The sequence below is a fragment of the Phoca vitulina genome, unplaced genomic scaffold, assembly GCF_004348235.1.
Source record: "Phoca vitulina isolate PV1807 unplaced genomic scaffold, GSC_HSeal_1.0 scaffold28, whole genome shotgun sequence".
Lineage (NCBI taxonomy): Eukaryota > Metazoa > Chordata > Mammalia > Carnivora > Phocidae > Phoca > Phoca vitulina.
The window spans coordinates 13,308,313-13,330,844 of record NW_022589731.1 but is presented as its reverse complement, the minus strand read 5'-3'; the positions used below and the strand labels follow the sequence as shown (position 1 = coordinate 13,330,844).

Genomic DNA, 22,532 nt, shown 5'->3' with positions numbered 1-22,532 from the left:
TAGCCAGGATGGATGGATGGGTGGAAGGAAGGAAGAATGGATGGAAGGAAGGGCATGGAATAGAAGGGGAACAGAAAGAAATGAACAAGAGTACTAATTTCAGGTTAATCAGAGATTCTTTTATATGTTGATCTTTCTGGAAGTTTTCTATTAGTTCACAATCCTGCCTTAGCAAGCACTGAAAAATGAATATAATTCTCATTATTTGATATTTTAAGGTGCCATCCCTTAGGTTATCACCTTAAATTATCAATGACCTTCAGGGTAACACCAACAAAAATACATCTGTAGAAAGTGTAATAAAGTGGGATGAATAGGTATTAATTTCAAGAGATACCCAAGAGGTGAATCTTCAATAATACTTGAGTCTGTTTTGTACTGATTTGCCCTTTCCTCCTCATGGAGAGTAAAAGATATTCTTAGTTAATGATTTAAATGTACTGATTCTGATTAATCAATGTTTTCTGGTACCAAAAGGGTGATTTAAATGATTCTCAAATTTCTCTTATCTTCTAATATTTACCTGTTGTGTAAGATTTTATAAGCAAATTTTCAAAAGCAATGTATTTTTTTTTTTTTTTTTAAGATTTTATTTATTTATTTGAGAGAGAGAGAATGAGAGAGAGCACATGAGAGGGGGGAGGGTCAGAGGGAGAAGCAGACTCCCTGCCGAGCAGGGAGCCCGATGCGAGACTCGATCCAGGGACTCCAGGATCATGACCTGAGCTGAAGGCAGTTGCTTAACCAACTGAGCCACCCAGGCGCCTGAAAAGCAATGTATTTTTAAGGTTGTTGGAACTGAGGCCCAAGCAATTAAACTGTAAATAAAGAGACCCACTGCCTTCTGTGACCTCACACAAATCAGATCATCAATCAAAATCTCAGTTCTTCCTGCAAACACTGGGATCTATGCTTAGACTCCAACTAGAATCTCAATAAAAAGCTTTGATTTTATTGGGGGTAAAATTGTTTTTATAAATATAACCTTGATATTTTACAAATTTTAATTGACAACAGAATTTAAAGCTGACATTACACTGACCTTAGGATTACTCCCATGTCACCCATTCCCAACCAGAAGTTTCCTTGTCTAAAGTCCACAAAAACTATCAACAACCACCCCCATTTAATGATGATTTGAATTTGCAAATACTTTCTCTCAGCAATCACAAAGGCATATCCAGAAATATTCATTAGTAATTGTATTTGCATCTATTAAATGTAGATTAAGAGGATTTTATTTTAACAAGATTTTATTTACCAACTAATTAGGATGACAATTTATTACAAGTATGAAAATAATTAACTTAGAATTAATAGAGTAGTATAGCTTTTCTGGTTGTAAGAAAGAAAGAAAATCATTTCTCTCCCCTCTATGGGCCTTGTTTTGCACAGCTACTTATATCAGTCATTGTTATTAATTTCACATTTTTACTTACTCTTTATTTCCCAGACATTTGAATTCTGGTGCTGTCAATCTCATAAAGGTCTTTTAAAGATAAATGTGCTATGTATCAAAAGCAGTTGTTTAAATAAGCTTTCAATTCTGACAGCTTTGCTCTTGCTACTTTTCATAGCAGCAGCTAGGAGAGCATTTTATCATCAGTCATGGCTTTCTTTGTCATGCTTCCTTTTTTTCCCTCCAATCAAAGTAAATATGTTCTTACAACTAGCATTACCCTGCAAAACGTTTCCTCATGTTTAATGAATGTGACCATCAGTTTAATGAACAACAACAAATAAACAAATGAAATTCCCATACTCCCTTATAGAACAGGGAGAATGATTACATTATTTCCTTTATATATTAGTCAGTGTTGTCTCAATATTGTCTTTTGGTCAAATGTCAGTAAAATAAATAAAAAATTAAAGCTCTTGAGGCATGGTGATTAGATCATTAGCAGGCCAAGCAAAAACTTACTTAACTTGAGAAGGTAATGTTAGAAAGTATAAATGCAGCTAACTGTATGTCCTTAGCTCCGACATTTTCAAAGAGAACTTCGTCTACCCCGCTCTTCCATTAAAAAAAAAAAAAAAATCTGTTGTCTTAAGATAAAAGGGCCACAAAACTCCAAGACTTAATCCCTGCTTCAGGCTAATGACAAAAAATATTTTTCATTTTTTTAGTTCACATCCTGAAAAAACATTCCCTTGACAGAAAATGTTCTGAACTAGACTCTGAAAGGCAAATGTATTTGCCTCACTTCAGTTTTTCAGGATGACAAAGGAGAGAAGAGGAGTCAAGAAGAAACATAAAAGTTGACCTAAAAAAGATCTGTTTCAAATATTAAAATATTTTTTAGGACATTGAACAACTTCAAATTTCAAATGTTATGCTATAAATAAATATTTGAATGACAGAACACCTTACCCTTGTACACCCAGGATTAAAAATCATATCATATTTATTTCCAATCATGTCACTGAACTGCTACTGCTTTCTGGACTGCAAATAAATGCCTTATTCATAATAATGTGACACAGTTATGTATGATTGATTGGTATGAAATAGAAAGGGACTTTGTCCTCAGTGTACACTTAGAACAGGGCCTGTCCCATGCAAGCTCTCAGTCCATCTGCAGCCAGCCAGCTAAACGACCCTGCTGGTGAGAGACTCAGTAGATTTTTCACAGCATAATTTCCACTCCACAATAAATTACCAATCCCAATTGCCTCTCTTTTAAGACATTTCTAGATTTCAATTCATTATAATTCTATGACTTCAACCTTATCTTGGACTTTTAACAATCTCATCATGGTCTTTCAGGGTCCAAGGAGAAAAAAGACAGGCAGACAAAGTACTCCTCAATTTTTGTTTCTTTTACAAGAGAAAACACTACTATTGACAAAACAATGAGTAGTATAGAAATCTTATTGATTGTATATACCTTACAGCTTTTCCTTTTCTTTGATTTTTCCTTCCATTTCAATAATCAAGTCAGGGAAGGAAGAAAGGAATTTCTAGTCTAGTGGTCACACTCCACATCCTATAATTTTGTTGCTGTTTTCCCCCTAGCCAAATAGAGCCATTAATCAACAGGAAAAATATGCCGCAAACTACCTATATACATCCTCATATTATCCCCAACAGAGAGCTGAGAATTAGAAAGTTGCTCCTGGAAGAACTTCCGTCACAATAAAGAACTATGGTGGTGTGCCCAGAACCTGGGAGCACTCTTACTCTGGGTTAGTTTGAGCCTTGGCTATAACTAAGTATAAGGAAAATGTAGTGAATTATTTGCTTAATGAATGAGCATTCATTTAAGAACTGACCTTCTGTATAGCCAGAGTCTTGCTTCCCAAATAATTACAGTCAGTCTGAGACACATTTTACCCAGAAATTTCAGTTATTTTTCCCACTTAAGAGGTTTATGAATATGGTCTTAAAAAAACTAAAAACAGCCCAAATCTACTGCTGATATATTATATTGACAGTGCAGTTTAGTTTAGTACACTGTGATTTCTATTGATTGTTGTATTTCCTTTGTCCAGTGAACCTGTTCCTTTGATTACATTGATTCTAGTAGTCCCAGTTATTTTGTTTTTTGTTTTTTGTTTTTTTTTTTGTTTTTTTTTAAAGATTTATTTATTTATTTATTTGACAGAGAGAGACACAGCGAGAGAGGGAACACAAGCAGGGGGAGTGGGAGAGGGAGAAGCAGGCCTCCCGCGGAGCAGGGAGCCCGATGCGGGGCTCGATCCCAGGACCCTGGGACCATGACCTGAGCCGAAGGCAGACGCTTAACGGCTGAGCCACCCAGGCGCCCCAGTCCCAGTTATTTTGACTTGGTATCACATGGGTAGTGCTTTATATCACTCTACCATGTAGTGCTAAAATAATCATACATGTGATTGTTTAAAAATTAGTTTAAGTTTTAAAATATATGCATTTTAAAATAATGAAGATGCCGAATCTTCCATTTTTTTCTCAAATTCATTTCATATGAATCCTGATTCCGTTACTGAATATTTAATCCTGGTATCCTATATAATACACATATGAAAAGATAGTTGTATCTGTAAAGAGTTTATTCTGTATATACGTCATTGCATGTTAGTTATGCAAATATGTGGCAGATCTGTAGTTCACATTAATATTTAGCTACAAAACCAATAACGAAAAAAATTACTGGTAATTGAAAAAAGCTTTATGTGTAAACTCAAACTGTGTATTAATAATATAATACACATTTAATAAGTAGATATTCATGAGACTTAGAATTTAGATAAATGGACTAAAATAAGACAGAACTGAAGTCATGACTAATCCCAATAACCATTTCCTACTCTATATTTGCATATAAAATAGAATGTAATTCCCTGGTACCATTAATTTTTTTCTTCTTAGGCGAAAGTAATTTACTATCAAATATTTAAGGAAGCAAAATAAGAAATCACTTCTGAAAGTGCAAATTATTTAAACAGATGGCAATTGCTACACATCTCAAAGGAGAGTTTTGACTTTACTAATTTTTACAAAATAAGAGTGTAAAACAACATATATAGAAAGCTATACCAAAATAAACCTTGCTCTGAAACTAGACTACCTTATCAGTAGAGAGAAGATGTGTGTAAACATTTCATAGTTGATGTTAAACTCATTCAACTATAACCACAAAATAAAACATGATCCTAACATTTTGTACTCAGTACTTTGAAATATATCCCCAAACAGGTTTTGTCTCCTTCCGCACACCCACCACAATTTAGGGGCTTGTTGGACAGTTTCAATACACTTTTATAGAAACTAGTGAAAATACACCTATCTTCCTAGACAGGATGGCAAACCACAGAAAGCTACGTGATGTTGTGAATTTGGTGGAAATGCCAAGGTTTGATACAAACATGAGTTTTAGTTGCCATGTTTCAGTGAAAATGAATCCTGAGGCCCCTCAGGAGATTATGTACATCCCCAAGTGGATGACTTATTTCATTCTACCAACATTGGCATCAGGAAGAAAACTGCCAGGCACAAAGACTGGTGAAGGCCTCAGGTGCTCCAGACTTAACTCCACAGACACATCTAGAGAAAAGAGGAGAAAACTGGCTTTTGCAGATGAAAGGCCTCCTAGGACCTCTGTCAACAGACATCTTACTGATGAGAGAAGGATTAAAATGAAGTGAACATCTTTGTTGGTGGAAATGGCAGGGACAAAACCGAGTCAATAATCTGATCATTTCTCTCTCCCAGGGTTTGATTAGACCCAAGGTAAACTGCAACAAAAAATGAACAACATCAGAAAGTACAGATCAGTTTAAGGGTCAGGGGAGATAAGAAGCCAGAGAACACAGTATCTACCTGTCCTTTCTTCTTCCTTTAGAAACAAAATCAAACGCCATAAGGAGCTTTAAAGTTCCAGCAAGTAACAAGAGAAAAAATTACATTTTTAAAGTGCTAATATACCAATTCTAGATATCAACAACTTTGAACATTCTGGACTTCACATTTTCCACAAAAATCTGTTGTAATGGGCATCTTCGTGTATCTATCACAAAGATTTGATTCTAAGATACTTTCATCAAACCTTGGATAGTTTTGGTCAACTCTCCACAAGTTATTTGTTTTCCTGAAGATCTTTCTGTGCCAATGTCTGAAAAGAAAAATATAGTAATTATTCATGAGGAAAATTAAATTCCTAATGAAGGAATTCCATAAAGTTCATGTAAATTTAACACAACAATAACTGGGCATTTCTAAATTTTACTTTTGAAAGTTTTTATAAAAAATATAAATCCTGACATAAGCAATTGGGACATTTTAAACAAGAAATGTTTACAGAAAATAAATACGAACCAATGTAATGTACTAAATTAAAATTACATTTTAACATATTTTAAAGCTAGCTATATATTTCTTCCATTAAAATGGAGTGTGGCAAATACTGCATTCATTTTATAAACAACCAAAGTAAGAGGTTAAAAGCAATTTAAAGTGCTCCCACACAATCCGAAAATAAGTTTCCGATAATTGAATCCAAAGTTCTTGAGATCATAAAAATCTGTAATAAGAAAGTTTTAGGATCAAATATAATAAAAGTATAATTTATGCCTATCAAAAACAAAAAGCTTTTAAGCATTATGATAGTTAAACTCCTTCAGTGCATTAATCCTCTAATAACTGTTTCAGTCAAGAGAATGTTGGGAGGTCAGGTTTGGATTTTTTTTTTAACTTAGTTTGAAATTGTACATATTCTCTTTGAATATAATTTGCTTTATGTAGCACCTAACTCTCCAGGAACTCAAAACATTTCAGGGATTTATATCCTGACCTTAGTTTTGTTCATTGTTGCTGTTTTATTTTTTGTATCTAGTGAAAATCCATGTGAAGGGCAAACCACTAATTCAGTGATATGTATCCCAGCAAACCCATTCTTGCTAGTAGGGAAAATAATGCTGAACAGAAGTTAAAGAATCAGTGGTGGCTTACCAACTCCAAAACTTCTATTTCTGTTTGGAGAGCTTCACAAGCACTTTGTATGTCATCTTCCTTATAAAGTTCTAATTCTTTTTTAAGTCTGTTTTAAAGGAAAAATTCACCCTGTGAGTTCAGCAATAAGCTTTTATAATAATTTTTTTATTATATGGATAGCGGCAGATTTGTAGCTTCTATCATCAGAATTTTAACACTAAAGAATTTGGAAAGAAATTTTAATTCTCTATACTTCTATAAAGACTGTATAAAATTCTGAAGAAGTACAAAACTTCCATAAAGAAAATAAGGCAGACTAAATAAATAATAGGCAATTTTAGATTAATTGAAAGAGCAACATAGTTTAGTGGGGAAAAATATAGTACTGTCTGAAGAGCTCTGTTTTAGTCTTAGCCACTAACAAGCTGAAAAACCCTGGCTAAATCATTTAGCCTCTCTAAACTTCACCTGAAAAATTTTAATTACAGGAAAAAATGACCTCTGAGATTTCTTCTTGAACTAAAATTAAACATTAACCTTATAGTACACATATGCAATTAAAATATATTTTAATTTTAGAGTGAGAAAGCAACATCAATATTTCTTTCTTCCAATTAAGTCTTTAATCCTTTGAATATTCATAAATTTAAAAAAGTATTTTATGTCTATATTTAATGTAAAAAAATAGTGAAAAAACGGTCTTCTCTTTCTAGCATTAGGGCTAATATTCCTTCCAAAAAGAAAAACTTAAGCAAAAGCCATGAACTGTGGCTGGAGAGGTAGAGAGCTAGGGCAGCGAGGCGGATGAGGCTGCCCTGAGGGAGCAACACTGATCTCACAAACCTAAGCCAACCGGGCCAGCCACAAGGTGAAGACCTGAACCTCTTCTGAGCTCCAACCCTTAAGGAAAGTCTGAAAGGGGCTCTAGGTCAGTGGCATTCCCTGTCTACTAGCAGAGGCAAAAGAAAATCCTCTCTGAAGGGAAGTTTAACATATTTAGACCTACAGGCTTCGCACAGATCAAGAGGAAACCATGAGCTCACAATCAGAGATCACCAAGCACCCAAGAAGGCAAACCACCATAAATAAAAGTCAGCAGAGACAATAAACAATAGCTTATGTCCATAATACACGAAGAACTACGAGTCAGTAAGAAAAACACAACACAGTGGAAAATGGGCATACCCTCCCCAAACACACAAACCTCTACCAGATCAAAAGATATACAACGGCTAACAAAAATAGGAAAAGATGCTCAACTTAATTAGTTATCAAGGAAATACAAAAGAAAAACACAATGAAATGTTATTACAAACTCACCAGAATAGCTAAAATGAAAAACAAGGAATTCCAAATCTTGACAAGGCTATGACTAAATGCCATAGAGGCTACTCCTTTACACTTGGTTGCAGAATGAAGATGACAAGTGTGGCTAACTCCCAGTGAACATGCATGTAGTGTGAGCGAGAAATAAACACTCATTATTCACTGACATCTTAGGGTTGTTCGCTTCTGAAGCATAATTTAGTCTAGGTCACAGAAAAAAATATAAAAAATAATTGGAGAGTCACCAGGAACTGAGCATTGAAGGCCACTAACACCCCAAAAACTAGAGGCACTAGGCCTCCTGATGGAAAAACACCACCATCTATGATATAGCTTTGCCAAAAAAATTCAACCTAAATTTGATCAAGTTTTTAGATCCAATTACCAATTTACAAAAAATATATAAGTCAAACAAACATGTTTAACCCTACAATGGGAATATAATCAACTATAAATCAATCCAAATCGAGGGAAGCCCTACAGGATAAAAAATTTAATTTCCTCAACAAATAAATTACAAGTTAATTGCTGTTAATTATTTTATGTGTAATAATGGACTCTAGTTATGTTTTTTAAAAGTTCTTATTTTTTAAGAGACATAATAAAATAATTATATGACATATATGATTTGCTTCAAGTAATACAGGAGAAAAACAAGTAGAGATAGAGATGAAACAAGATTGGCCATAAACTGATAACTGTTAAAGTTGCGTGATGAGTACATATGATTCATTATATTTTTCTTTTTTACCTTTGTATGTGCTTTAAATCCTCTATAATATTCTTTTAAGAAACAGAGTTTAGCAAAGATAGTGGCCATAAAGTCAACATACAAAAACCTGTTATATTTTCATGCACCAGCAATAAACAATTAGAACATGTCATTTAAAATAAACACACCATTTACAACAGCATCTAAAACTACAAAGTACCTAAAATTAAAACTTATCAAAGATGTGCAAGATCAATAAACAGAAAATCATAAAGTTTTATTGAAAGATATTTAAAAAGACAAATTGAGATATCCTAAGTTCATAGATGGGAAGTCTCAGTTTCATAAAGATATAAAGTCTCTCAGAAGTAACTATAATAATAAATGCAATTGTAACCAAAATCACAACAGATTTTCATGGATATGATAAATTGATTCAGAAATGTATGTAAAAAGCAAAAGGCCAAGTATAGACAGTATACTCTTGAGAAGACAAAAAAAAGACAAAGGGTGTCCCACCTTGTATCATGACTCATTATAAAGTAACAGTAATTAAATAGTTAAAATGGAATAGTATGCATTTAGTAGTTCTGAGTAGTAATGAACGAACTGACCAATGAAACAGAATAGAAAATAGAATATGAATTACATCCATGATCTATTATTATTATTTTTATTTTTAATACAAGATGTGACATTGTAGATCACTAGAGGAAGAAGAAACCATTGAATAAATGTTGCTGGGACAACTGGTTATCCATGTGCAAAAAAATGAAAATAGATCTTGTTGTACATATAAACAAAATCAATGCCATATAAACTAAAGACAAATGTGAAAAGCAAACCCTACAAATTATTAGAGAAAATACAGGACAATATCCTTTTGATCTTAGGTAAGTAAAGAGTTCTTAAGGCACAAAAATGCTAACCATAACAAGAAATGACAGATAATTTCAACCATATTAAAAGTAGGAACTCTACTAAAGCATAACAGTATAAAGAACTCCAAAAAACAAAACAAAAACAAAAAGCTTCATAAATTGGGAGAAGAGATCTCCAACGTGTAAAAAACAAAATCCAGAATTATGAAAAAACTAAAAATAAAAAACTTCTAGAAGTCAATAAAATCAAATACCCGAACAACCCAGTTGCAAAATAATTATGAGGCATTTTACAGAAAAGGAAACACACGATCTATAAACAGATGGAAAGAAGCTCAATCTCATGGGTAGTCAGGGCAATACAGATTTAGCCCACAAAATACCGTCTTATATCCATGAGATTGGCAAGAGTTTTAGTAAGTCTAAAAATAAAGTACTGAAGAAGATGGAGATCAATGGGAATTTTTATAATTTGCTAAAGTAAATATGAACTGGTTTATTCATTTTGGAAAATAGTATGTTGTTATCTTGTAAAGTTCAAAATTCATATGCCTTTACACACCAATTCTACCAGGCATATAACCTAAACTCTTACACATGTGTATCAGGATAATCACAAGAGCATTGTTTGTGAAAATAAAAACTAGAAATAATCCAAATGTGTATTAAAAGGAAAAAAACTGTGATATATTCACACATCTACGTTCAATAACATGGATGAGTCTTAGAAACAATCCAAAACAGTATCATACCATTTTTACAGAACTAAAAAATAAACAAAAATAACCAATATGCAGACAGATCATATATATAAATATATGGCATAATTTTAAATAAATCACAATGTAACAAAGAAAATCATATATAGGGAAATGGACTAAATGCAATATCACACATACACAAGAAAATGAAACACAACGTAGGACAGCAATTACATCTGGAAGGAAGGGTATGGAATAAAGGAGGAGCCCATGGCTAATGCAAGTTATCGGTTTTAAGTCTAGTTTAGTTCACAGGTGCTCATTATATTATTACACTTTACAACTTACACATAATTAGGGAAGAAAAACATAATAATTGTAGGGATGGAAGAGGAAATAATACCCTGTATATGTGAACTTCATTGTGTTCTGAACTTTTATGAATTTAATAGTAAATAAGAATTCTGAAGGAATGCTCAAGTAGGAAAAATAGAACAAGTTATTAATTTTGAGCATTAGATGTTTACACAAGCATAAAAAGCCTTGTAATGAATATTTTTAAAGAGTAAGTAGAAAGTTAAATGGAGAATTACAATGTACTGTGGAGAGCTATACAATGTACTTCAGGCTTCATTTGAATATATTTATCTTTTTGAATAAAATGGTAGCGATCTTTCTTCCACCATACCATCCATTCTTGCTCCTCCTCCTTTTCATTTTAAATGAACTGCAGGTTCTGTAACATTTTTCATGCCATCAGAACTGGGCGGTTGACCACTTTCCCTTCCAGTTAGCTAACCGTGAGAATGAGAGACTACTGAAATTAAGGAGGGCATTTAGAGCGAATTATTTCACCATTCAGCATATAATCAAACTGTAGAATTTAGATCTGCACTTAAAAAAAAATTTGCTGTTGCTAGCTTTAAAAGAGGCTAGATAATAATGGTATGAATATTAATACATTTGCAGCTAGCCAAGGCTATATAATGGTAAGCAGATATCATGCTTCAGTGCATAGACTGATTGCCTACAGGAGTCAAGAAGGACTTCCTTCACCTGCTGCACGGTAACTCAGAGCAGTTTGCGTTGGTTATTGTCACCTTTCTCTGAATCATCAAATAATGACGAGGATGGGCCAATACTGCTAGTTAGTCTTGCAAAACTTATGTTCCGTGTATTTTTATGATTTCCTGCACATTCCAATTTTTTCCAGTTACTTCTAAGTGCTATAGAAAAGCCTTTACTGAAAGAACACTCTTTTTAGCTACAGAACTGGACACAAGTACTATTTAAGTAGGAAGAAGGAAAAATTTCACCCAAAGTCCTAGTACACAGACTCAAATGATAATAAAATTTAGGTATATTTTATTAAAAAAAACTTAATAAAAGAATACTCATTTTAGCTATAGAGCTGTACACAAATACTATTTCAGTGGAAAGAAGGAAAAATTTCACCCAGAGTTCTAGTACACAAACTCAAATGATATTGAAATTTAGGTATATTTCATCATAGTCTTTTGTTTCCATGTAATGGTGATTATGTAATTTTACTTCCTAGTTTTTTTTCTTTTGCTTAATGTTATCACTTACATTTTCCTCAGTTAATTACATATGCTATTAATACTATATAAGAGAAATATGTTGTAGTCCAAGTGGCTACACCAGAATTAACTTAATCATTCATGTATGGCATAGAAATTAAGTTGTCCCTATTTTTTTTTTCCACCATAAATAACATTTCTATGAACACCTTTGTGCATCAAGTTTCCTCTGTACTTAGAATTATTTTCCTTCGGATAGAGCTTGTAAGTGTAATTTTTAGGTTAAATGGCATAAACATTTTTAAGATGCTTACAGTGATTTATGTACATCAAACTGCATTTAAGATATAGGCAATGTATACTGCCTCAGCAATGTATGAATTATCTCTGTACCACACCCTTGCCAATTTTGATATGGTCATTTAAGAATCTCTTTCAAAATTTGATAGAAAAATGATAATCAGTGGTTTTAATTTGCATTTAATAGATAAACAGTATAACTGATTTACCATTTGACTTATTCGTCTTGGTATCCTTACTAACTTGTATAACGTAAGATACAAAATATGCAATCAATGCATGTTTGGTGGGTAAATACATGAATGAACACTATTGATTTTAGTGTCTCCTGACTGATTTTTTATCAGTTGATTATTTGGCAAGCTGTTATCCTTGTTTGTCATAACTACTATAAATTTCTCCCCATTTATCATTCCATGATGCTGAACTTCTTTGACACATGGAATTTTAAATCTTGTATGTTAAGTGTATTAATTTTATCCTTTTTGGTTTCCTTAATCACATCAGAGGTTTACTAAGTAGTTCTTTCTACTTTTTGCTAGTGTTTTCCTGCTTAGAAGGAGGTAAAAGAGGGATGGGCCCTGCCAGCAATTCCATTATTTCAAATCCTGGGTGAGCTGAATTAGGCATCTTCTTTAACTACATATTTCCTCTAATCTTCCTACCCCCCTATACCAAAAGGGGTAGTTTGTAAAGGTAAACATATGAAAATGGAAAAAAAAATGTTTTCTATTAAAGACATGAGTGATTTTTGAAAATGATTACTTTAACATTACACGTGGCTTCTACAATAAACAAAATGATTTCAAAGTTTAGGGACATTTACAAATAGTCACATTTACATCAGAATATAACGTTTAAAATAATCAGTTGATTCCGTCATCAAAATTTCCCTTGTATTTACTTAGAAGTTTTAATAACTATAGTATGTGCCAAGAATTCACAACACAGGAGATCTCTATTAGCTTGAAGGCTACATAATCAATGCTATAGAGACACTTCTGTTAGTGAATAAATGATGAAGTTTTACTAGAAAAGATGCAGAGTCAACAGAAATATTCAACAAAATACATAGCTAAGAATAATCCCGGAATTAAATGGGGATTTTCATATTTTATAAATGGTAAAAAAAGAGAGAGATGGCATGGATTGGCTACAGGTATATAATTATTTGACTAGTATATTCCAGAAACTTTAATGCTGAGATCTTATTACACTTACCCAGTTTGAGTTCATTCTTGTTGATAGTACAGAGTACTGCAAAGTACCTGGGCATTATTTCCTCAGTGCAGCCGGGATAACAATTCTTATTACTTTACTAAATAATGCTTGTTCTAAATAATGTTATAGAAACACTCCCACAAGTATTTAAAGATACATGTATAAAATGTTTTCAATTATGAAAATTTAGAAACTCATATATCCGTCAGTGGGAGAAAGGCTACATCAATGCGGCATTTCCCTACATCGGCATTAAAAGGGAATGAAGTTGATCAGCACAAATGAACATGGGAAGTGTCTATAATATTTTGCTAAGTAAAAAGCAAATTACAGACCAGTAAGTCTGATCCCATTTTATGCTAAACACACACACAGCTCGTATGTGTGCTCTCACACACACACACAGATATATAAACTCTGAAAAGATACATGTCAAACTTTTAACAGTGGTTACATGGGGTTTCTAGAATAAGGTAATAAGAGAGGAGACTTTGATGTTTTACATTTTCATAGTGTTTGAATTTTGGATTCAGTCAACATAGCCTAGTCTCATAATTTAAAAACACCTATATACATTTGGTAAAATAAAAAAATGTAAATGTGTGTAAATATACATATTTATCTGCGTATCTCTTAGAGAGGTTGGGAGTGTTTCAATACCATCTTCTTATAAATCGAAGGCCTTCTTATAAATTGAAGGACCATCAGTGTGATCTCTACAACCAACTTAACTGGATGACTTTTTCACTGAAAAGGCAACAGCACTGACTTACTACTTCATATAAATGCATTTAGAGTCTCTCAGTAGGAGGTGAGTATTAACTTTTGTGAAGTTTCCATTGCAAATATCTCTTCACAAAACCACACTATCTTCAAATGTTCAGAAGGAAAATCCCATGCTGTTGACTTTGCAGCTTCATTTCTGAAATAAACTTCCTGTTGTATTGAACAGGCACAAATAGTGGTTATAAAAAATGTAAAAGCATTCTAGAAAGAAGTTTCATGGGTAAGGAAAATGCCTGAAATGTTTCAAGTTGTCTGGTATGTCACTATTTGGAGCAAATAAAAAGTCATGATCAAGAGCTGTATTTTGGTGACCCTGGTGTTGGGCAATAATATAAAAATAATAGGTGTTGGGAGTTTGAAAGGGCCCAATATATAACAGTCTTCTTTCCTGCCCAGTTGAGAAATAAGGAAAGCAGAAGATATCACATTTACTACGAATATAGCAGATACTGGAGAATGTGGCTTATATCTACAAGCAAAGGGCGTACTAATATTGAACCCCAGAATTAGACTAACTTAACACACACATTACAGGCACAATTGGATGCAACAAGCTTTCTCTTATGGATTCCTAGCACTTTAAAACTTAAGGGATAGAGGAGCAGAGAGGAACATACGCTCTCTGAGGCAGGCCAGCTTCTAAAGAAATAGGGAAAGAAAAGGGGCTGGGCTCAAGTTTACCCTTCCAAACTCACCAGTCAGATTGAGTCACTCCTCCCCACCTTCCAAAAAGAAAGGAGGGTGTTGGGGAAAGGCTGGGAGGATTACACCTATAAAGCTTTTTCCACATGGAAGAAAAAATCAGGAGCGGAAAAAGAATTCCATCGGGCTATCCCAGTGGTGAGAATATACCACATTTTTGCAAACAACATAGAAAATATGTGAAAGACTTGTATCTTCTTTGTAGTCAAAACAAAATTATATGTAGACTCAATCACTGAAACAAATATTTATTGAACACCATGTGCCCTTGACTGTGCTAGATATGAGACTGATAGAAAAATGAACAGGAAGTAGGGGGACTTTCTAGCTGAGTGGGATCGATTGACACAAAAAACTATCATAGAATATGATTAATGATATAACAGAATTATAAACATACTCTCTTATGAACACAGAGAAAGGAACAGTAGAGGAAAGCTTTCATGATTTATTACATTCATTTATTCATTTATTTATTTAACACCTACTATATGCCAAGCTCTGTACCAATGTCTTAGACCACGAATATACAATGGTAAACCAAGTAGACAAGATCTCTCCTCTTGTTGAGCACATGGCAGAGACAGAAACTAACAAAATAAAGTACATAAGTATGTAATTACAAAATAGAATCTGTGCTATAAAGGAAAAATATAGGGTGTTATTAAAAAAATAAAAATAAATTTAGATCACAGGGTAAGGGAGGGCTTCTCTGGGGAAACATTTCAATTGAGATCTAAAGGATAGGGTATGATCCATGTAGGTAGGAGATAGGCAGGCAGAGGGGCTAACAGATTATTTGAAGAGAAGGAAAGGCAGAGAAAGAGGTCTGTAAGTGGAAAAAAACTTGGAGTGCTTGAGGGAGCAGAGTGAAGAGGGGCCCTCAGCTGAAAATAAAAACAAGGGAGGTGGTCAGAGGCCATATTGTGACAGGGCCATACTAAACATGTTAAGTTTTATTATGTGTGTTATGAAGCCATTGAATGATTTCGATGACATGATTCAATTTACAATGGATTGGCTGGTGCAAAAGTGGAGGAACAGGGAGAAGAAGACAGATTGCTACTGTGATCCAGGTTAGAGAGGGTGGTGGCTAGAACTAGGATGTTAGCAATGGGGAGAGAGAATTGGAAGGATTCAGGAAATATTTTGCAGGCAAAAGCAATAAAACTTGGTAATGGATTAGGGTGGGGTGAGAATGACGAGTTCTGTAAATAAATCAAAGATGCCTGCTACCTTTTAGATTTGAGCAAAACCCATAAAAAATGACATGTGAGCTGGGCCTTAAGGACTAAGTTAGATTTTAGCTCATGGAGAAGAAAGAAAGATAGAGGTATGAGGTCCTGTGGCATATTTAGAATTCTATAAATAGTATTCTGATGCACTAGTAGTTTAGGGTATGTGATAAAAATGCAGAGAGATAGCGTAAGGGCACAGATTATGAAGACCTTTGAATTCTCCCACCCAAGTACTAACCAGGCCTGACCCTGCTTAGCTTCTGAGATTAGATGAGATTGGGTGTGTTCAGAGTGGTTTGGCCTAGACAAGACCTGTGAGCCTCAGATAAGATTTTTGTTTTTGCTTTTTTGCTTATTTAATCAGGGCAACATCACTTCAGATCTATGTTTATATTAAACTGTTGGGAATTCAGGACTGGAGCTTAGGAAAGAGGGATTTAGGACAAATATTTGGAAACTATCTATATGTGATAACTAAAACCATTAGAGCATATGAGGTAGCCCATAAAGAGTATAAAGAAAGAAGATTCAGTGATTAACCTTTAGGGATCCCATGCATTTAAAAGATTGGTGGAAGGAGTCCACGATGGTGAAGAAGTAGGAGACCTTAGTTTTGTCTGGTCCCAGGAATTCAGCTAGATAGCTATCAAATCATTCTGAACACCTACGAACTCAACTAGAGATCTAAGAAAAGAATTGCTGCAATTCTACAAATAGATAAGCGACCACTTTCTGCAAGTCTTTTTTTAATTTTCATTTTTACAGTTACATTCTATCCTTTTATTGTATTTAATTTTATTTTTGTACATATATAAGTATTTTTTCTTTACAATTTTGGGATCTAGTTTTCTAACAAACAGACCTAAATACACACAGGATCCAGTGTATTGCTCTGTTCTGTTCACCTGTCTGATTATATTCTTTTTTTTTAATTTAAGGTCTCTTACGATTTGTTTAGTGTATATTTCTCTGGGGTCATGTTGCCATTTTAGTATTTTGTTCTCTCATTCAACTATTCTTCTCTGGGCAGAATAACAAGAGAGAAAAACTCACTTCATAAAAGAGAACAAGAGGCAGTACTGATGGCCAGGGATCTAATCAATATAGATATAAGCAAGATGTCAGAACTAGAGTTCAGAATAATGATTATAAAGATACTAGCTGGGCTTGAAAAAAGCATATAAGACACTAGAGAATCCCTTTCTGGAGAAATAAAAGAACTAAAATCTAATCAAGTTGAAATAAAAAAAGGCTATTAATGGGATGCAATCAAAAATGGAGGCTCTAACTGCTAGAATAAATTAGGCAGAAGACAGAATTAGTGATATAGAAGACAAATGATGGAGAATAAATAAACTGAGAAAAAGAGAAATAAACAACTACTGGATTACGAAGGGAGAATTCGAGAGATAAGTGATACCATAAAGTGAAACAATATTAGAATAATTGGGATCCTAGAAGAAGGGGGGGCAGAAGGTATATTGGAGTAAATTATAGCAAAGAACCTCTCTAATCTGGGGAAGGAAACAGGCATTCAAGTCCAGGAGGCAAAGAGAACCCCACTCAAAATCAATAAAAATAAGTCAACACCGTGACATATAATAGTGAAACCTGCAAATCTCAGAGACAAAGAGAAAATCCTGAAAGCAGCTTGGGACAAGAGGTCCGTAACCTACAAGGGTAGAAACATTAGACTGGCAGCAGACCTATCCACAGAGACCTGGGAGGCCAGTAAGCACTGGCATGATATATTCAGGGTGCTAAATGAGAAAAATATGCAGCAAAGAATAATTTATCCAGTTAGGCTGTCATTCAAAATAGAAGGAGAGATAAAAACTTCCAGGACAAATAGAAACTGAAAGAATTTGTGATCACTAAACCAGCCCTGCAATATTAAAGGGAATCCTTTAAGCAAAGAGAGAGCCCAAAAGTAACATAGACCAGAAAGGAACAGAGACAATATACAGAAAAAGTGACTTTATAGGTAATATAATGGCACTAAATTTATATCTTTCAATAGTTACTCTGAATGTAAATGGGCTAAATGCCCCAATCAAAAGACACAGGGTATCAGATTGGATAAAAAAGCAAGATCCATTGATACGTTGTCTGCAAGAGACTCATTTTAGACCCAAAGATACCTCCAGATTGAAGTGAGGGGGGTAGAAAACCATTTATCATGCTCATGGACATCAAAAGAAAGTTGGGATTAGATTTCAAACCAAAGACTGTAATAAGAGATGAGAAAGGACACTATATCATAACTAAAGGGATTATATCATAATCCAACAAGAAGATCTAACCACAGTAAATATTTATGTCCCTAACATGGAAGCAGCCAATTATATAAACCATTTAATAACAAAATTAAACACATTGATAATAATACAATAATAGTAGGGGACTTTAACACCCCACTCACTGCAATGGACAGATCATCTAAGCAGAAGATCAACAAGGAAACAAAGGCTTTGGATGACACACTGGACCAGATGGACTTCACAGATATATTCAGAACATTCTATCCTAATGTAACAGAATACACATTCTTCTCGAGGGCACATGGAACATTCTCCAGATTATATCACATCCTGGGTCACATATCAGGTCTCAACTGGTACCAAAAGTTTGGGATCATTCCCTGCACATTTTCAGACCACAATGCTTTGAAACTTGAACTCAATCACAAGAGGAAAGCTGGAAAGAACTCAAATACATGGAGGTTAAAGAGAATGCTACTAAAGAATGAATGGGTCAACCAGGAAATTAAAGAAGAATTAAAAAAAATTTCATGAAAACAAATGAAAATAAACACAACTGTTCAAAATCTTTGGGTTGTAGCAAAGGTGGTCCTAAGAGGGAAGTATATAGCAATACAAGCCTTTCTCAAGAAAAAAGAAAGGTCTCATATATACATCCTAACTTTACACCTAAAGGAGCTGGAAAAAGACCAGCAAATAAAGCCTAAATCCAGCATGAGAAGAGAATTAATAAAGATTAGAGCAGAAGTCAATGAAATAGAAATGAAAAGAATAGTGGAACAGATCAATGAAACTAGGAGCTGGTTCTTTGAAAGAATTAATAAGATCATTAAACCCCTGGACAGACTTATCAAAAAGAAAAGAGAAAGGAACCAGATAAACAAAATCAGGAGTGAAAGAAGAGAGATCACAAGCAACATCAAAGAAATACAAACAAATTATAAGAACATATTATGCATAACTATATGCCAACAAATTAGGCAATCTGGAAGAAATGGACGCATTCCTAGAGATATATAAATTACCAAAACTGAAATCAGAAGAAAGAGAAAACCTGAACAGACTTATAACCAGCAAGGAAATTGAAGCAGTAATCAAAAATCTCCCAATAAACAAGAGTTCACAGCCAGAAGGCTTCCCAGAGGAATTCTACCAAACATTTAAAGAAGAAGTAATACCTATTCTTCTGAAGCTGTTTCAAAAAATAGAAGGAAAACTTCCAAACTCTTTCTATGAAGCCAGCATTACCTTGATCCCAAAACCAGAAAAAGACCCCACCAAAAAGGAGTATTACAGACCAATATCCCTGATGAACACAGATGCAAAACTTCTCACCAAGATACTAGCCAATAGGATCCACCACGTCCAAGTAGGATTTATTTCTGGGCTGCAGGGTTGTTCAACATCAACAAATCAATCAATGTGATACACTACATTAAAAAAAGAAAGGACAAGAACCATGTGATTCTCTCAATAGATGCAGAAAAAGCATTTGACAAAGTACAGCATCCCGATTCTTGATTAAAACTCTTCACAGTATAGGGATACAGGGAATATACCTCAATATCATAAAAGCCATCTATGAAAAGCCCACAGCGAATATCATTCTCAATGGGGAAAAACAGACCTTTTCCCCTAAGGTCAGGAACATGGCAGAGATGTCCACTATCACCATTGTTGTTCAACATAGTACTAGCAGTCCTAGCCTCAGCAATCAGATAACAACAACAAAAATAAAAGGCATCCGAATCATCAAAGAAGAATTCAAACTCTCACTCTTCGCAGATGACATGATACTCTATGTGGAAAACCCAAAAGACTACACTCTAAATTGCTAGAACTCATATAGGAATTCAGCAAAGTCTCAGGATATAAAATCAATGCACAGAAATCAGTTGCATTTCTATACACTAACAATGAGACAGAAGAAAGAGAAATTAAGGAGTCAATCCCATTTATAATTGCACCAAAAACCATAAGATAACTAGGAATAAAACTAACCAAAGAGGCAAAGGATCTGTACTCAGAAAAGTATAGAACACTCATGAAAGAAATTGAGGAAGACACAAAGAAATGGAAAAACATTCCATGTTCATGGATTGGAAGAACAAATATTGTGAAAATGTCTATGATACCTAGGGCAATCTATATATTCAATGTAATCCCTATCAAAATACCATCAACCTTTTTCACAGAGCTGGAACAAATAATCCTAAAATTTGTATGGAACCAGAAAAGACTCTGAATAGCCAAAGAAATGCTGAAAAAGAAAACCAAAGCTGGTGGCATCACAATCCCAGACTTCAAGCTCTATTACAAAGCTGTCATCATCAAGACAGTATGGTACTGGCACAAAACAGACACATAGATCAATGGAACAGAACAGACAACCCAGAAATGGACCCTCAACTCTATAGTCAACTAATCTTCGACAAAGCAGGAAAGAATACCCAATGGAAAAAAGACAGTCTTTTCAACAAATGGTATTGGGAAAATTGGACAGCCACCTGCAGAAGAATGAAACTGGACCATTTCCTTATACCATACACAAAAATAGAATCAAAATGGATGAAAGACCTAAATATGAGACAGGAATCCATAAAAATCCTAGAGGAGGACACAGGCAGCAACCTCTTTGACCTCAGCTGCAGCAACTTCTGGCTAGACACGTCTCCAGAGGCAAGGGCAAAAATGAACTATTGGGACTTCATCAAGATAAAAAGTTTTTGCACAGCAAAGGAAATAGTCGACAAAACTAAATGACGACCAACAGAATGGGAGAAGATATTTGCAAATGTCTTATCAGATAAAGGGCTAGTATCCAAAATCTATAAAGAACTTATCAAACTCAATACCCAAAGAACAAATAATCCAATCAAGAAATGAGCAGAAGACCCGAACAGACATTTCTCCAAAGAAGACATACAAATGGCCAACAGACACAGGAAAAAATGTTCAACATCACTTGGCATCAGAGAAATATAAGTCGAAAACACAATGAGATACTACCTCATACTGGTCAGAATGGCTAAAATCAACAAGTCAGGAAATGACAGATGTTGGCGAGCATGCGGAGAAAGGGGAACCCTCTTACACTGTTGGTGGAGAATGCAAGCTTGTGCAGCCACTCTGGAAAACAGAATGGAGGTTCCTCAAAGGGTTGAAAATAGAGCTACCCTATGACTCAGCAATTGCAATACTAGGTATTTACCCCAAAGATACAAATGTAGTGATCTGAAAGGGCACATGCACCCCAATGTTTATAGCAGAAATGTTCACAACAGCCAAACTAGGGAAAGAGCCCAGACGTCCAACAACAGACGAATGGATAAAGATGTGGTATATATATATACAATGGAGCAGTACTCAGCTATCAAAAAAATGAAATCTTGCCATTTGCAATGACATGGATGGAACTAGAGGGTATTATGCTGAGCAAACAAGTCAATCAGAGAAAGACAATTATCATATGATCTCACTCATATGTGGAATTTAAGAAACAAAACAAGATCATGGGGGAGGGAGGGAAAAATAAAACAAGACGAAAGCAGAGAGGGAGACAAACCATAAGATACTCTTAGTCATAGGAAACAAACTGAGGGTTGCTGGAGGGGAGAAGGGTGGGAGGAATGGGGTAACTGGGTGATGGACATTAAGGAGGGCATGTGATGTAATGAGCACTGGGTTTTATATAAGACTGATGAATCACTGAACTCTACCTCTGAAACTAATAATACATTATATATTAACTAACTGAATTTAAATTAAAAAAAACACATGGAAGGAAAAATGATAAAGAAGCTTGAAAGTCATGAAATCCTCATGGATAATATGAAATAAAAATTCAATCATAAGTAATCATATAATTATATCTAATTTTAGAGCATTTACTATGTTCCAAGTGCTGTTCTAAGGGCTTTATATATATTAAGTCATTTAATTTTTACTATAATCTTGTGAGGTAGATGCTATTATGAACCTTATTTTATAGATGTGGAGACTGAGGATAGACAAGTTAAATTGCTTGTACAAGGTTAGTAACCTAGTAAATAGCAGAGCTGGGATTTTAAGGGGTTTGTAATCTTAACCTCTATGCTTACTGCCTCTCAAGAACCCAAGGTTTATCATTTCTATCCTCCCTGAACTATATGAAAAAATTAGATCAGTCATAGTTATACAACCTCCTGGGAACTTCTTATGAATTAACCCAAACTTTGAACATCCAAATGGCCAACAGACACATGAAAAAGTGCTCAATATCACTCGGCATCAGGGAAATCCAAATCAAAACCTCAATGAGGTATCACCTCACACCAGTCAGAGTGGCTAAAATTAACAAGTCAGGAAATGACAGATGTTGGCGGGGATGCGGAGAAAGGGGAACCCTCCTACACTGTTGGTGGGAATGCAAGCTGGTACAGCCACTCTTGAAAACAGTATGGAGGTTCTTCAAA

The 22,532-nt window shown here is 34.5% G+C and overlaps 1 protein-coding gene across 3 annotated transcripts in view; it reads right to left on the bottom strand.

The window, feature by feature from the left end:
• Nucleotides 1–4,274: 4,274 nt before the first annotated feature.
• The window catches only part of CCDC172 (coiled-coil domain containing 172), a 57,122-nt gene continuing 38,864 nt past the window's right edge, over nucleotides 4,275–22,532 (bottom strand). For 2 of the 3 annotated variants that reach the window (XM_032423435.1, XM_032423437.1), the window contains 2 exons: nucleotides 6,428–6,515; nucleotides 4,275–5,591 (listed from right to left, as the gene is read on the bottom strand). In XM_032423435.1, the coding sequence (XP_032279326.1) occupies nucleotides 5,556–5,591; nucleotides 6,428–6,515 (124 nt within the window). In that variant the 3' untranslated portion in view covers nucleotides 4,275–5,555. The remainder of the gene's footprint in view (nucleotides 5,592–6,427; nucleotides 6,516–22,532) is intronic. The other variant, XM_032423436.1, reaches the window with a different exon arrangement.